We start from the raw sequence: 16,688 nt of genomic DNA on the forward strand, positions 1-16,688 counted from the left end.
TATTCTGGAGTTAAGAGCAATATTCAATGCTCTTCTGGCTTGGCCTCAGCTAGCAACACTGAGGTTCATCAGATTTCAGTCGGACAACATCACGACTGTGGCTTACATCAACCATCAAGGGGGAACCAGGAGTTCCCTAGCGATGTTAGAAGTCTCCAAGATAATTCGCTGGGCAGAGACTCACTCTTGCCACCTGTCAGCGATCCATATCTCAGGTGTAGAGAACTGGGAGGCGGATTTTCTAAGTCATCAGACTTTTCATCCGGGGGAATTGGAACTCCATCCGGAGGTGTTTGCTCAATTGGTTCTCCGTTGGGGCAAACCAAAATTGGATCTCATGGCATCTCGCCAGAACGCTAAGCTTCCTTGTTACGGATCCAGGTCCAGGGACCCAGAAGCGGCACTGATAGATGCTCTAGCAGCGCCTTGGTTCTTCAACCTGGCTTATGTGTTTCCACCGTTTCCTCTGCTCCCTCGTCTGATTGCCAAAATCAAACAGGAAAGAGCATCAGTGATAATGATAGCGCCTGCGTGGCCACGCAGGACCTGGTATGCAGACCTAGTGGACATGTCCTCCTTTCCACCATGGACTCTGCCTCTGAGACAAGACCTTCTAATACAAGGACCTTTCAATCATCCGAATCTTCTTTCTCTGAGACTGACTGCATGGAGATTGAACGCTTGATCCTATAAAAGTGTGGCTTTTCCAGTCAGTCAGTAATTGATACCTTAATACAGGCACGAAAGCCTGTCACCAGGAAAATTTACCACAAGATATGGCTTAAATATCTTCATTGGTGTGAATCCAAGAATTACTCATGGAGTAGGGTTAGGATTCCTAGAATATTGTCCTTCCTCCAAGAGGGTTTGGACAAAGGATTATCAGCTAGTTCTTTAAAGGGACAGATTTCTGCTCTGTCTATTCTTTTACACAAGAGTCTGGCAGAAGTTCCAGACGTTCAGGCATTTTGTCAGGATTTAGTTAGAATTAAGCCTGTGTTTAAACCTGTTGCTCCTCCATGGAGCTTAAACTTGGTTCTAGAATGAACCCCTTCATTCTATTGATATCAAACTTCTTTCATGGAAAGTTCTTTTTCTGATGGCTATTTCCTCGGCTCGAAGAGTCTCAGAGTTATCTGCCTTACATTGTGATTCTCCTTATCTGATCTTTCATTCAGATAAAGTTGTTCTGCGTACAAAACCTGGGTTTTTACCTAAGGTGGTTTCTAACAAGAATATCAATCAAGAGATTGTTGTTCCATCATTATGTCCTCATCCTTCTTCAAAGAAGGAACGTTTTTTGCATAATCTAGACGTAGTCCGTGCCTTAAAGTTTTACTTACAGGCTACTAAAGATTTTCGCCAAACATCTAAGCTGTTTGTTGTTTACTCTGGACAGAGGAGAGGTCAGAAGGCCTCGGCAACCTCTTTCTTTTTGGCTTTGGAGTATAATCCGTTAGCCTATGAGACTGCTGGACAGCAGCCTCCTGAAAGGATTACAGCTCATTCTACTAGAGCTGCGGCTTCCCTTCATACTTTTTCCAAATTTTACAAATTTGATACTTTTGCTTCTTCGGAGGCTGTTTTTGGGAGAAAGGTTCTACAGGCAGTGGTTCCTTCCGTTTAAGTTCCTGCCTTGTCCCTCCCATCATCCGTGTACTTTAGCTTTGGTATTGGTATCCCACAAGTAATGGATGATCCGTGGACTGGATACACTTAACAAGAGAAAACATAATGCTTACCTGATAAATTTATTTCTCTTGTAGTGTATCCAGTCCACGGCCCGCCCTGTCCTTTTCAGGCAGGTCTAAATTTTAATTAAACTACAGTCACCACTGCACCCTATGGTTTCTCCTTTCTCGGCTTGTTTCGGTCGAATGACTGGATATGGCAGTGAGGGGAGGAGCTATATAGCAGCTCTGCTGTGGGTGATCCTCTTTCAACTTCCTGTTGGGAAGGAGAATATCCCAATGGATGATCCGTGGACTGGATACACTACAAGAGAAATAAATTTATCAGGTAAGCATAAATTATGTTTTTATTACAAAACCCTTTTCATTAAAATATACATATGTTGTAAATATTGCCTAAATTATATAAGATATTGTTTACACTTGGTCCCATCCCCTCTGCATACTCCCATTTTACAAATGGAAATATACAAATATTCTGCAATCCAAACCTTTTCCAGTCTCATGCAGTTTGGATAAAGGGTTTTGTACCTATAACTTGCCTTATTTGGAGGATCTAAGCCAGACTAGTTACTGAAGTAGGAAAGGCTAGCTATGGTCATTATGTTAATATAGACTTTATTGTTTTGCTGAGGGCAGTTATGGGCATATATGTAACAGGGTTAGATTTGAAGTCAGTAAGGTGCAGTTCCTTCTCTGGCAATTAGAAAACGCAAACATTTCAAAGCCTAAAGTAAATGAAAAAGAGGCGAAATTAATGTATGTTGTGAAATTGTTTTACTATCCATAACTAACACATTATTATATTGTGCTCTCAAGAAGTTTATTGTCTCTTGAAAGGGACATTATTTTGTGATTTAGTAGTTGGTTATTTTCAAATAAAAGCTCCATGCAAACTATGTATTTTCCCTTGCAAATCACAATCAGGGACTTTAGTGCATTGCTGCTACTGTGCAGGACTGAGTAACCAATAGGAATCCAGAGACGTATTTAGCTGCAAACTACCACCCAAGGTATCCGCATAGGAGCCTGCTTGATGCTTTATATAGGGAGTTTAAGGTCATATTTTCCATCTTATTGGGAGATGAGTCCACGGCTTCATTCATTACTTGTGGGAATTAAGAAACTGGCCACCAGGAGGAGGCAAAGACACCCCAGCCAAAGGCTTAAATACCTCCCCCACTTCCCCCATCCCCCAGTCATTCTTTGCCTTTCATCACAGGAGGTTGGCAGAGAAGTGTCAGAAGATTCGGAATAGTCTGTTATGGAGGGTAGTACTCTTCGAAATGGGACTGGAGTTTTAAGTAGTCCTGTCAGCCTCTGGATGAAAGTTAGACTCCGGAGATGCAGGGAGAGTCTTTCTACGAACCCATCCCAACTCAGATTAACAGCTCCATAAGCAATCCGCGTTGACGAGTTTTGCTGCCTGCTTTTCTGCACTTAAGTCCATGTCAGGAGCGATGCTACTACCCTGTCACACTTGAAAGGCCTTGTTCCTGTTCCACGGCATAGATTCTGGTAAGATTGTTTCATTTATACACATTTGATTACTCAAGAAGACGGGGTCACAGTATGTCTCTTTTTATCTGTATAGAATCAACATCCTCGGAAAGGGGATTATTGAACCGGGGGGGATTTATGCATAATATTCTTTGTGTTTAATGCTGTGACTTGTGATATGAGGCTCTGTCAATGTGTGAACAGTCAGGTTTCCTTAGAGAGATATCGACACAGCCTTTTTGGTGCATTTTCTCGTTAATGTAGGGGCGGTCCTGCATGGCACTCCATGTGACCGGGTGTGGCCTCTTTAACTTTTTCTTGATCGGTGGTTGCAGGAGACAAAGCATTTTCTCTGTGGTCTGGGTCATAGGAGGTGGTGAGTGCCCTGGCCATTGGGGTATAAAGGTGCCATTTAATTTCTTTCTAGTCCCTTATAAAGGCACAAGCTATGGAGGACTCTGTTAGAGGGTACTCCCTCTTTATCCAAAACTAATTCCTGTGTTTATTGTGAGTTCCGGTAGATCCGCCTGCTCAATTTATGTTCCACATGTTTTGATAATATTGCAATATCTAAAAAGAATAAGATATTTAGTACAACTGAGCTGTCCACCTCTGAGGGTTCTCCGTCCTGCGAGGTGCGTTACCTACATTCAAACGGTTTTCTATGTGGCCTTCAATGCCTTACCACGCCCTTACCATGCGAAAGGTGAAACATAGCTGTCCGTCCCAGGGGTCATCTACTCCGTTGGATGTCTGATAGATTATCCGCTAATGAAGATGACTCCGACTCATTGGAGGCTGCTCTTTCTGGGTCGGAATCGGCGACATCTAGACCTCCTTTAAGTTTAAGATGGAGCATTTGTGCTTTCTGTTGAAAGAGGTACTTGCTACGTTAGAGGTTCCAGAACTGAAACTACCGTAGGAAACTTCAATCCCTAAGTTAGATAGGTTTTACAAGGACAGGGTGGTGCCTCAGACATTCCCCGGTCCCCGTTAAGATGGCTAATTTTATTAAGAGCGAATGGAAGAAACTTAGCTTGTCCTTTTCTCCCTCACTTCTTACTATCCCGCTCGAAGATAGCTCTTTGTTCAAGGAGCCCATGGATACAAAAAATTGGATTTCATGTTGAGAAAGACGTTTTCGCTCACAGGGTTTGTTTTTCAACCGACAGTGGCAGTCGCTACATTGGCTGGGGCTGCTACCTACTGGTTTGACGCTCTATCAGCTTTGGACGAGGTGGAGACTCCCCTTGAGGAGATACATGAACGAATTAAGGCCTTAAGGGTAGCTAATTCATCTGTGATGCAAATATGCAGATTATTTGCCTGAATGCCAAGACATCAGGTTTTTCTGTTCTAGCCCGTAGGGCTCTGTGGTTAAAGTCGTGGTCTGCTGACATGACTTCCAAGTCTAGATTACTTTCCCTCCCTTTTCAGGGGAAGTTCTTTTTGGTCTGGGCCTGGACTCTATTATATCTATGGTCACGGGAGGCAAGGGTGCTTTCCTACTGTAGGATAAGAAGAATAAAACTACTTTTCGTTAAGATAAGTCCCAGCAACCTGCTGCGACAGAGCATTCCAACGGAACTTGGAAACAAGCTCAATCTTGGAACAATGCCAAACAGAGCAAGAAGCCCGCCGAGACAAAATCTGCATGAAGGGGCGGCTCCCGATCAGTCTATGGATCTCGTAGGGGGCAGACTATCTCTGTTTGCGGAGGCCTGGATGAGAGACGTTCAGGACCCTTGGGTTCTGGAGTTAATCGCCCAAGGTTACAGGATAGGATTCAAGATTTATCTGTCCGGGGCAGATTTCTCCTGTCAAACCTATCATCAAGACCAAAGAAGAGACGTCTTTCTGGAATGTGTAAGGAATCTCTCCTCTCTCAGGGTAATAGTACCAGTACCTCTGGCAGAAAGGTTTGGGGTATTATTCAAAACTTTTCGTGGTCCCAAAGAAGGGCACGTTTTGTCCGATTCTAGACCTAAAGTGCCTAAACCGGTTTCTGCCGGTCCCATCGTTCAAGATGGAGACGATCAGGTCTATTCTGCTCCTAGTTCAAGAGGGGACTACAATTGAGACTACAATAGATTTGAAGGATGCTTACCTTCACGTGCCCATCCACAAGGATAACTTCAGTTTCCTAAGATTTGCCTTTCTGGACCAAAGCTTCCAGTTTGTGGCCCTACTGTTTTGGCCTAGTGACTGCCCCAAGAGTCTTTACGAAGGTTCTGGGAGCGTTTCTCGGGGTGGCGAGAGCCAGAGGTATTGCAATGTCACCTTATCTGGATGACATACTGGTCCAGGCTCCATCTTGTAGAGGATCATACGAGGGCTTGAGGGTTGTTCTTCTCCTTCGATCTCATGGATGGAAGATAAACATAGGAAAGAGTTCCCTGGTTCCCAAAATCAGAGTGGAATTTCTGAGCACGATAATAGATTCCATATTCATGAAGTTTTTTCTCACAGATCAGAGATGTTGCAAGATTGCGTCCAGCTGTCTTGCCCTTCAGACCTCCTCAAGGCCATCTGTGGCCCGGTGTATGGAGGTGGTTGGACTCATGGTATCCAGCATAGATGTCATTCCATACACCAGGTTCCATTTCTGTCCTCTTCAGTTGTGCATGTTGAGACAATGGAACGGCGATCAGTCAGATCTATCCCAACAGATGTCTCTGGACAACCAAAACGAGGGAATCCCTCTCTTGGTGGATCTGTCCGAACCAACTGTCCCAGGGGACATCCTTCTTGAGACCATCCTGGAAGATTGTGACCACGGACGCAAGTCTGTCGGGATGGGGAGCTGTTTGTGGTGCCCTTCTGGGGTTGTCCTGATTCATCAGATTCCAGTCGGACAACATTACCTTGGTGGCTTGCATCAACCATCAGGGGCGGGGATGAGAAGCTCCCTAGCCATGAGGGAAGTATTTTGGATTCTGGAGTGGGCGGAGACCCACAACTGTTCGATGCCAGCAATCCACATTCCGGGTGTGGACAACTGGGAAGCGGATTTTCTCTGCAGACAATTGTTTCATCTGGGGGAATGGTCTCTCCATCCCGGGGTGTGTGCAGAGATCTGCATCAGATGGGGGACGCCAGAGATGGATCTCATGGCTTCCAGACTCAACTTCAAGCTACCCAGATACGGGTCGCGGTCTAGGGATCCCCAGGCAGAGCTGATAGATGCCTTAGCGGTGCCTTGGGGGTTCAACCTATTCTACATATTTCCACCGTTACCACTTCTACCTCGAGTAGTGGCCCGCATCAAGCAGGAGCAAGCTTCGGCTATTCTAATTGCTCTGTCGTGGCCGAGGAGGATGTGGTTTCTGGTGGGGATGTCATCGTCTCCGCCATGGAGGTTACCTTGTTGCAGAGATCTGCTGGTTCAGGTTCCCTTTCTACATCAAAATCTCAATACTCTGAAGCTGACTGCGTGGAGATTGAACGCTTAGTCCTAGCAAAGAGAGGTTTTTCTGAGAGAGTGATTGATAATCTCATTCAAGCCAGGAAACCGGTCATTCGTCACATCTATCATAAGGTGTGGAGGACCTACTTGTCCTGGTGTGAGGAACTTCGATATTCCTGGAATAAGGTTAGGGTATCCAGGATATTGTCCTTCCTCCTCCAGGATGGGTTGGACAAGGGACTTGCTGCCAGTTCCTTAAAGGGACAGATTTCGGCTTTATCTGTACTGTTACACAAGAAGCTTGCGGAGCTTCCTGATATTCAGTCAGGCTCTGTCTAGGCTCGGGCCTGTCTTTAAAATTCCGCTCCCCTTAGAGCTTAAACTTGGTTCTTAAGATTTTGCAGAGAGCTCCGTTTGAGCCTATGCATTCGCTTGACATTAAAATTATTTCCTGGAAGGTTCTATTCCTATTGTCTATTGCATCGGCACGCAGAGTCTCTGAGTTGGCGGCCTTGCAATGTGAGACTCTTTACCTGATTTTTCACGCTGATAAGGCTGTTCTTCGCACTGGGTTGATATTTCTTCCCAAGATTGTGTTGAATCTGTAACATCAATCAGGAGATAGTAGTTCGTTCGTTCCTTCCTTACTTCCTCGTGTCCTAACCCTTCTTCAAAGGAAAGGTTACTTCATAATTTGGATTTGGTTCAAGCCTTGAAGTTCTATCTTCATTCCACAAAAGAATTCAGACAGACATAGTCTTTATTTGTGTTGTTTTTGGGGAAGTGCATGGCCTCTTCCACTTCCCTATCCTTTTGGTTGAGGAGCATTATTCGTTTGGGCTATGAGACATCGGGACATAAGCCTCCTCAGAGGATTACGGCTCGCTCAACTAGGTCTGTGGCTTCTTCATGGGCCTTTAAGAATGAGGCCTCTATGGAGCAGATGTGTAAGGCAGCTATTTGGTCCTCCTTACATACTTTTGCTAAATTTTACAAATATGATGTCTTTGCTTCGGCGGAAGCGGCTTTTGGGAGAGAGGTTTTGCAGGCTTTGGTGCCCTCAGTTTAGGGTCCGCCTAATTTTGCCTTCCGTGTTTTTTTTTTTGTTTTTTTTGTTTTTTGTTTCTTTTTTTGTTTCAGTGTCCTCTAGAGCAGTGATTTTCAATTTTTTTTTTTTGCCGTGGCACACTTTTTTACATTAAAAAATCCTGCGGCACACTACCATCCCAAAATTTTACAAAATCACACGTAGAATAATACAGCATATATTATACATCATATTGATTGTCTGTGAATGAATGTCAATATGTCAAGGTTGTAAATGATGTCTGCCTGTCTGCCTGATGAGCCTGTCGCATCAAAACAAGCAAAATTAAAAAAATGTCACACTGTTCTCAGTCTGCCGCGGCGCACTTGAGGATCTCTCACAAATTTATATCAGATTTGCTTTATTTACTTGTCCTTTGTTGAAGAGTAAACCTAGCTAGACTTATGTATAACATTGATACATAATTTATTATAAAGTGCACGCTTCTGAGCTCACATGTAGCTTTACTCTTGAACAAAGGATAGAAGAGAATGAAGTAAATAACATTTAATATCTGATTCATGAAGTTTAATTTTGTCTTTTTTTTTTAACTGTTTAAAAGGACAAGAAACAATTTGACATTATAATATAAAACAATTTATTAGTGTACTCTACCTTGCATTGAAGTATGTGCTTAAAGGGACAGTATACACTCATTTTCATATAACTGCATGTAATAGACACTACTATAAAGAATAAGATGCACAGATACTGATATAAAATTCAGTATAAAACTGCTTAAAAACTTACTTAGAAGCTCTTGGTTTAGCTCTGTTGAAAAGGTAGCTGGAAAGCCCACTGCAAGTGTGAAATCAGACCCTCCCCCTTCTTTTGCATATGAAAAGACCCTTTACACAAACAGCAGCAAGCTGGAGAAGGTAGCTGACGGTATTCACATAAGACTTTGGGGCTTGGTTAGGAATCTGAAAATCAGAGCAATATTATTTATAATAAGCAGAACTAAACTTTTTTTTTTTTTTAAATAACTTCATGGGCTATGTAAATAGATCTACAAAACATTTATGCAAAAAAAAGTGTATAATGTCCCTTTAACCCATGCGCTACTTGTAACTAGCTGAACACATCTGATTAGTCAATAACAAAAGGCATATGTGTGTAGCTCCCAGTAGCGCATTGCTGCTGCTGCTGAGGATATGTGAATATTCTTTTGAACTATGGATACCAAGAGAAGTAACTTTGACAACTTTAGTGAAATTAAAAGGGTCTTAAAATTAAACCTGTATGATTAAGATAGTGCATGTCATTGGGACTTAACCTATCTCTTTTAAAGGGACATAAAACTGCAGAGTACAACTACAGTAACATGCCGTTTTCTTTAAAGCCGTTCTCTTGTAACTCATCACAGAATCCTCTGCATTTTATGCTGGGTGCTGCCATCTTGCATCCTGTGACAGAAGCGGTGCACTTTTACTGTTAGTGGCTTTTTGACAGCTGTACCTTGCACTTCTGATTAGGTCACATAATAGAGAGAGGAGAAGTTACATTTGCACAGTTATAAAGATACTTAAAGGGACAGTCTACGCCAGAATTTTTTTTAATTTTTTTTTAAAAGATAGATAATCTCTTTATTACCAATTCCCCAGTTTTGTATAACAAACAGTTATATTAATATACTTTTTTTTACCTCTGTGATTACCGTGTATTTAAGCCTCTGCAGACTGCCTCCTTATCTGTTATTTTGACAGACTTGCATTTTAGCCAATCAGTGCTGACTCCTCCACAGGTGGGAGTATGTTATCTATATGGCACACATGAACTAACGCCTTTAGTTGTTAAAAACTGTCAAATTCATTCAGATAAGAGGCGGCCTTCAAGCGCTAAGAAATTAGCCTATGAGCCTACCTAGGTTTAGCTTTTAATTAAGAATACCAAGAGAACAAAGCAAAATTGATGATAAAAGTAAATTGGAAAGTTGTTTAAAATGACATGCCCTATCTGAATCATGCAAGTTTATTTTTTACTAGACTGTCTCTTAAACAAATATAAGCTCCAAGATGGTGGTGTCCAGTGTGAAGAGGCAGAGTTTCACAAATAAGTGCAATGAGCTAAAATAAGAGAATGACTGAAGACCGTTGCAGGTACTAGAGGAAAACAATAGATTGGTGACTAATGTCCCTTTAATTATGCATGGTTTTGTAAATTACCTTTATTTTGTATGTGGCAAAAAATTCTTATAGAACAGTTAAATATCCTCATGGATGGAAGTGACCGGTATAAGGATACGGTCTTCACCTCTGATATAAGCTTGGTTTTCTACTTTTATCATTCTGTAACCTTTCTATAAAACATTAAACTAGTGATGGATTAGTATTGCTTGATAAGGGAGGAATTTGTTTTATTCTTTTTTCTTTAGTTAATAATTTATTAGGTCAACAGCAGGCACAAAATGTAATAAATGCAAATACAGATATACCCCACTCATACAGCGGGTTAGGGATCGGAGCCCCACTGTAAAGTGAAAACCGCCTTAAAGTGAAGCAATGCGGTTTTAGCTTCCTTCTTACTTGCCAGTGTGTTTAAAAACTTGAAAACATGTTTGAACTAAAATATATTAGGTGTGCAATAATTTTACGTTTAGTTTAACACTAGCACAGCACAGTATTCAATTAGTATTCAAGAAATACTGTACCTGTAAAATAGTGACAGTTACTGTAGTAAAATTTGCCAGACTATATGACTGACACAAAGATTGCACTGTAATGCTGTAAACAGAGTGAACTAAGCATAACAAAACGGTGCCAGTCACTTTTCTCGCAATCTCACGAAGATTAGAGCACTGTTTCAAAATCTTTGGAGGTTGAACTTCAGCTCCACAAAGCGCTGTATAAGCGAAACGCTGTAAAGTGAAGCGCTGTAAAGTGAGGTATACCTGTATGTAAAACCTCACAACACTTGATCTGGATATTTGTTTTTTATTTTAATGCTTTATAGGTTTTTCCCTTGTATGTTTATATGACTAAGATGTTTGTTTAATTTCTTTTTCATGCCCCTGTAAAGAGAAATGTGCTTTAAATGTTCATGAGCATGTAATTGTAAAATGTATTACTATTAATTACTTCATTCTCTTGGTATCGTTTGTGGTAAAGCATAGACTCAGAGAAGCAGCAGTGCACTACTTGTAGATACGCGCATTATTATTTTTTTCTTTCCTTTTTGAAACAAGCTCTAGCATTGCAGGCTTGTGAAAGTGCGTCTGAAACGCTAGTTAAAGTGATGGGATGAAACCCTCTGCTTTTTATAATCAGATCTAGACTCTTAGTGACATTTTACATGGAGTTTAATTCGTCAGATGTAATGAAGATGCTCTAACTTACTTTTTAATATAGATAGAAAATTCGGTGCTCTGACATAATGCAGAAGGACATTTGGCCGACAGACAGAAAGCTAAAGAATGTTCCGATTTCGGCTGAGGGCAGATACGTTCCAGAGTGCTCTGTTCTAATCAGAGCCTCGGGCGCCGCAACTGCCTCTGGGAACCTTACCATGGGTCCCAGACCGCACGTCTTGTAATTCTCTGTCTGGGAAATTATCTATCAAATCTATCTATCGTATCTATCAAATTTATCTATTGCATCTATTGATCTATCTATCTAATCTATGTATCTATCAATCTATCAAATCTATCTATCTCGTGGCCGGACTATTATCTGACAGCCACTTGTGTTTCGGCAAAATGTCCGTCGGCTAAAAGTCTGGCCACGGAAAATTCAAGTACTCCGAGCTAAAGGTCCGGCCACGGAAAATTCAAGTACCCCGAGCTCTGCTGCCCAATTCGATTGTTTCTCGGAGCTAAAGGTTTGAAGCTGTAATACTTTTTTGAAAACACAGATCAGGGCTTGACAAATATTTGTAGCTTCTGAAAATTGTAGTTGACACCCATAGTTTGTCACTCATTGCCATTATCTAATGATACAGGTCATTGCTGTACATGTGTTTTTTTTATATAAATGTGTCTGCTGCAGATATAATACATAGTTTAAAGGGACAGTCTACACCAGAATTTTTATTGTTTTAAAAGATAGATAATCCCTTTCTTACCCATTTCCCAGTTTTGCATAACTAACACATTTATAATAATATACTTTTAACCTCTGTGATTATCTTGTATCTAAGCCTCTGCAAACTGCCCCTTTTTTCAGTTCTTTTAAAAGACTTGCAGTCTAGCCAATCAGTGCCTGCTCCCAGATAACTTCTCGTGCACAAGCACAGTGTTATCTATATGAAATACGTGAACTAACACCCTCTAGTGGAGAAAAACTGTTAAAATGCAATCTGAAAGAGGTGGGCTTCAGGGTCTAAGAAATTAGCATATGAACCTCCTAGGTTAAGCTTTCAACTAAGAATACCAAGAGAACAAAGCAAAATTGGTGATAAAAGTAAATTGGAAAATTTTTTAAAATTACATGCTCTATCTGAATCATGAAAGTTTATTTTGGCCTAGACTGTCCCTTTAAAGTGACATTGTAGATTTAACATTTGTTAAGAAAATGTCATTTTTGCACTATTTGTTCAGGAAGTCTGTGTGTTTAACCTGCAAAGGGGATTAACACATAGGTAAAGTCTCACTTGAGAACCACAAGGTTTGCAGATCCCGATTGGCTAACTGGTTCTCTGAGTGAACTTTACCTATGTGCTTTACAGTTTCACAGTCAGTAATGCTCTAATGTAATGAAGTATGTAATGTATTTGTAGTGTTGCTAAAGATTCATGGAATTATAAATACAGATACTTTGTATTTGGTTTTGTTATCTCGCTGTCTGCATTTACACTCTCCAACGATCTTTCTCACAGGTAAAAAGTCAGTGATGGACTCCAGCCCATTCCTGTCTGAAGCTAATGCTGAGCGCATTGTGAGAACTCTCTGTAAGGTCCGAGGTGCTGCGCTGAAACTGGGCCAAATGCTCAGCATTCAAGGTAAGAGCAACGGGAAATAGAAGTAAATTGGAACGTAATGTATGTTCTGTCGGAATCATGAAAGAAGAAATCTGGGTTTCGTGTCCCTTTAAACTCATTTGCCGTTTTCTAGTTTGCCTCATTCTCTTGGTATCTTTTATTGAAGAAGCAATGCACTGCTGGGAGCTAGCTGAAAACATTTGTAAGCCAATTAAAATGGGCATACAAGCTCAGCCACCAATCGGTGGATAGCTCCAAGCATTTGATCCTATCTAGATATGCTTTTAAACAAAGGATGCTAAGAGAATGAAGCAAAATAGATAATAGAAGTAAATTGGAAAGTTGTTTAAAATTGCATGCTCTCTGTAATTCATTAAAATGTTTTGGGTTTTATGTCCCTTTAAGTTCTTCAGTCTGGTTAATGACCAGTGGGTAAAATGGATGATGTAAATGAAAACTTACAATTAAATAGGGAAATACAAGTCATGTTCAGCAGATGATGATTAGCTGTTCTACAGATCTTTTCTGTTTTTATTGGGTGGAAATGAGAATATTGTGTGTTAACTACTAATTCCATCCCATACAACTACTGAAAATACTAAAATCCAGTTTATCCAAAATACTACTTTTTGGAACATTCAGGTTGGTTGTTAATAAAATAAAAAAGTAACGATAAAATCTTGTACTTTCGAGCTGCACTTTTACACCAGCTTGATAAGACTTTTTTTTTCCATAGCTTTTATACTGTCACAGAAACTTATATCATGAAACTGTTTCAAGATTCTGGGCTAAAAATCACCAGACATAGAATTTTGATGAAATGACGTAAAGAATGATCTGAGGTGTGGTTTTTAACCCCTTAATGACCACAGCACTTTTCCATTTTCTGTCCGTTTGGGACCAAGGCTATTTTTACATTTTTGAGGTGTTTGTGTTTAGCTGTAATTTTCCTCTTACTCATTTACTGTACCCACACATATTATATACCGTTTTTCTCGCCATTAAATGGACTTTCTAAAGATACCATTATTTCTCCTGTTAAGTGTGGTCAGTCCACGGGTCATCATTACTTCTGGGATATTATCTCCTCCCCTACAGGAAGTGCAAGAGGATTCACCCAGCAGAGCTGCCATATAGCTCCTCCCCTCTACGTCACCTCCAGTCATTCTCTTGCACCCAACGAATAGATAGGATGTGTGAGAGGACTGTGGTGATTTAATTAGTTTATTAACTTCAATCAAAAGTTTGTTATTTTATAATAGCACCGGAGTGTGTTATTCATTCTCTGGTAGAATTTGAAGAAGAATCTACCGGAGTTTTTTCTATGATTTTAGCCGGAGTAGTTAAGATCATATTGCTGTTTCTCGGCCATCTGAGGATAGGTAAACTTCAGATCAGGGGACAGCGGGCAGATTAATCTGCAAAGAGGTATGTAGCAGTTTGTTATTTTCTGACATGGAATTGATGAGAAAATCCTGCCATACCGTTATAATGTAAACTCAGCCTTAAATGCAGTAGATGTAGCTGGTATCAGGCTGTCATGTATGTATATTTTACACTTCAGTATTCTGGGGAATGGTACTTCACTGGATTTATACTGTATGCATAGACTTAACCTAATTTGCAGGGACTTGCAATAGGTTTTAAATAACAATTAATTTATTGAGGTTAAACGTTTTTTTGCTGGCATGTAAAAACGTTTATTTCTCTGAGGTACTGGGTGAAAAAATGTTTTGGGCACTATTTTTTCCACTTGGCAATAGTTTTTGTTTAAATTAAAGCAGTTCACTGATCTCTCTCACTGTTATGTGTGAGGGGGAGGGGCCATTTTTGGCGCTTTTACTACGCATCAAAAAACTCAGTCAGAGGTTCATTTTCTTCCTGCATGATCCGGTTCATCTCTACAGAACTCAGGGATCTCCAAAGCCTTTTTTGAGGGAGGTAATCATCACAGCAGAGCTGTGAAGATTGTAGTTGACTGTGATAAAAAACGTTTATTTGTGTATTTTTTTCTGCTGCCTGGGTTGGTTATCCTTTGCTAATGGGAACAATCCTTTGCTAAAATTGTATATTTCTGACAAAGATTGATGCTATAACTTAATTATTTTCAACTGTCATAATTTTTTCTGTGCTTCTTATAGGCACAGTTCGTTTTCAGATTATTGTAAATTACTTAAAAAAAAGCATTTCCAAGTTGCTAGTTAATTGCTAGTGTGTTAAACATGTCTGATTCAGAGGAAGATACATGTGCTATATGTGCTAATGCCAAAGTGGAGCCCAATAGAAGTTTATGTACTAACTGTATTGATGCTACTTTAAATAAAAGTCAATCTGTACAAATTGAACATATTTCACCAGACAACGAGGGGAGAGTTATGCCGACTAACTCGCCTCACGTGTCAGTACCTACATCTCCCGCTCGGGAGTTGCGTGATATTGTAGCGCCGAGTACATCTGGGCGGCCATTTCAAATCACATTACAGGATATGGCTACTGTTATGACTGAAGTTTTGGCTAAATTACCAGAACTTAGAGGCAAGCGTGATCACTCTGGGGTGAGAACAGAGTGCGCTGATAATATTAGGGCCATGTCAGACACTGCGTCACAGGCGGCAGAACATGAGGACGGAGAACTTCATTCTGTGGGTGACGGTTCTGATCCAAATAGATTGGATTCAGATATTTCAAATTTTAAATTTAAGCTGGAAAACCTCCGTGTATTACTAGGGGAGGTGTTAGCGGCTCTGAATGATTGTAACACAGTTGCAATACCAGAGAAAATGTGTAGGTTGGATAAATATTTTGCGGTACCGGCGAGTACTGATGTTTTTCCTATACCTAAGAGACTTACTGAAATTGTTACTAAGGAGTGGGATAGGCCCGGTGTACCGTTCTCACCCCCTCCGATATTTAGAAAAATGTTTCCAATAGACGCCACCACACGGGACTTATGGCAAACGGTCCCTAAGGTGGAGGGAGCAGTTTCTACTTTAGCTAAGCGTACCACTATCCCGGTGGAGGATAGCTGTGCCTTTTCAGATCCAATGGATAAAAAGTTAGAGGGTTACCTTAAGAAAATGTTTGTTCAACAAGGTTTTATATTGCAACCTCTTGCATGTATTGCGCCTGTCACGGCTGCAGCAGCATTTTGGTTTGAGTCTCTGGAAGAGACACTTCAATCATCTACACTAGATGAGATTACAGACAAACTTAAAGCCCTTAAGTTAGCTAACTCATTTATTTCAGATGCCGTAGTACATTTAACTAAACTTACGGCTAAGAATTCCGGATTTGCCATTCAGGCACGCAGAGCACTGTGGCTAAAATCCTGGTCAGCTGATGTTACTTCTAAATCTAAATTGCTTAATATACCTTTCAAAGGGCAAACCTTGTTCGGGCCCGGGTTGAAGGAGATTATCGCTGACATTACAGGAGGTAAAGGCCATGCCCTGCCTCAGGACAAAGCCAAACCTAGGGCTAGACAGTCTAATTTTCGTTCCTTTCGTAATTTCAAAGCAGGAACAGAATCAACCTCCTCTGCACCAAAACAGGAAGGAGCTGTTGCTCGCTACAGACAAGGCTGGAAACCTAACCAGTCCTGGAACAAGGGCAAGCAGGCCAGGAAACCTGCTGCTGCCCCTAAGACAGCATGAATCGAGGGCCCCCGATCCGGGACCGGATCTAGTAGGGGGCAGACTTTCTCTCTTCGCCCAGGCTTGGGCAAGAGATGTTCAGGATCCCTGGGCGTTAGAGATCATATCTCAGGGATACCTTCTGGACTTCAAATCCTCTCCCCCAAGAGGGAGATTTCATCTGTCAAGGTTATCAACAAACCAAATAAAGAAAGAAGCGTTCCTACGCTGCGTACAGGATCTTTTATTAATGGGAGTGATCCATCCTGTTCCGCGGTCGGAACAAGGACAAGGGTTTTACTCAAATCTGTTTGTAGTTCCCAAAAAAGAGGGAACTTTCAGGCCAATCTTGGATTTAAAGATCCTAAACAAATTCCTAAGAGTTCCATCGTTCAAGATGGAAACGATTCGAACAATTCTGCCCATGATCCAAGAGGGTCAGTACATGACCACAGTGG

The 16,688-nt window shown here is 41.1% G+C and overlaps 1 protein-coding gene across 1 annotated transcript in view; it reads left to right on the top strand.

The window, feature by feature from the left end:
* The window catches only part of COQ8A (coenzyme Q8A), a 452,989-nt gene that overhangs the window by 191,860 nt on the left and 244,441 nt on the right, over positions 1-16,688 (top strand). The window contains exon 7 of the mRNA XM_053712627.1: positions 12,497-12,619. Within this exon, the coding sequence (XP_053568602.1) occupies positions 12,497-12,619 (123 nt within the window). The remainder of the gene's footprint in view (positions 1-12,496; positions 12,620-16,688) is intronic.

This window comes from Bombina bombina, chromosome 4 (assembly GCF_027579735.1).
Source record: "Bombina bombina isolate aBomBom1 chromosome 4, aBomBom1.pri, whole genome shotgun sequence".
NCBI classification, from domain to species: Eukaryota; Metazoa; Chordata; class Amphibia; order Anura; family Bombinatoridae; genus Bombina; species Bombina bombina.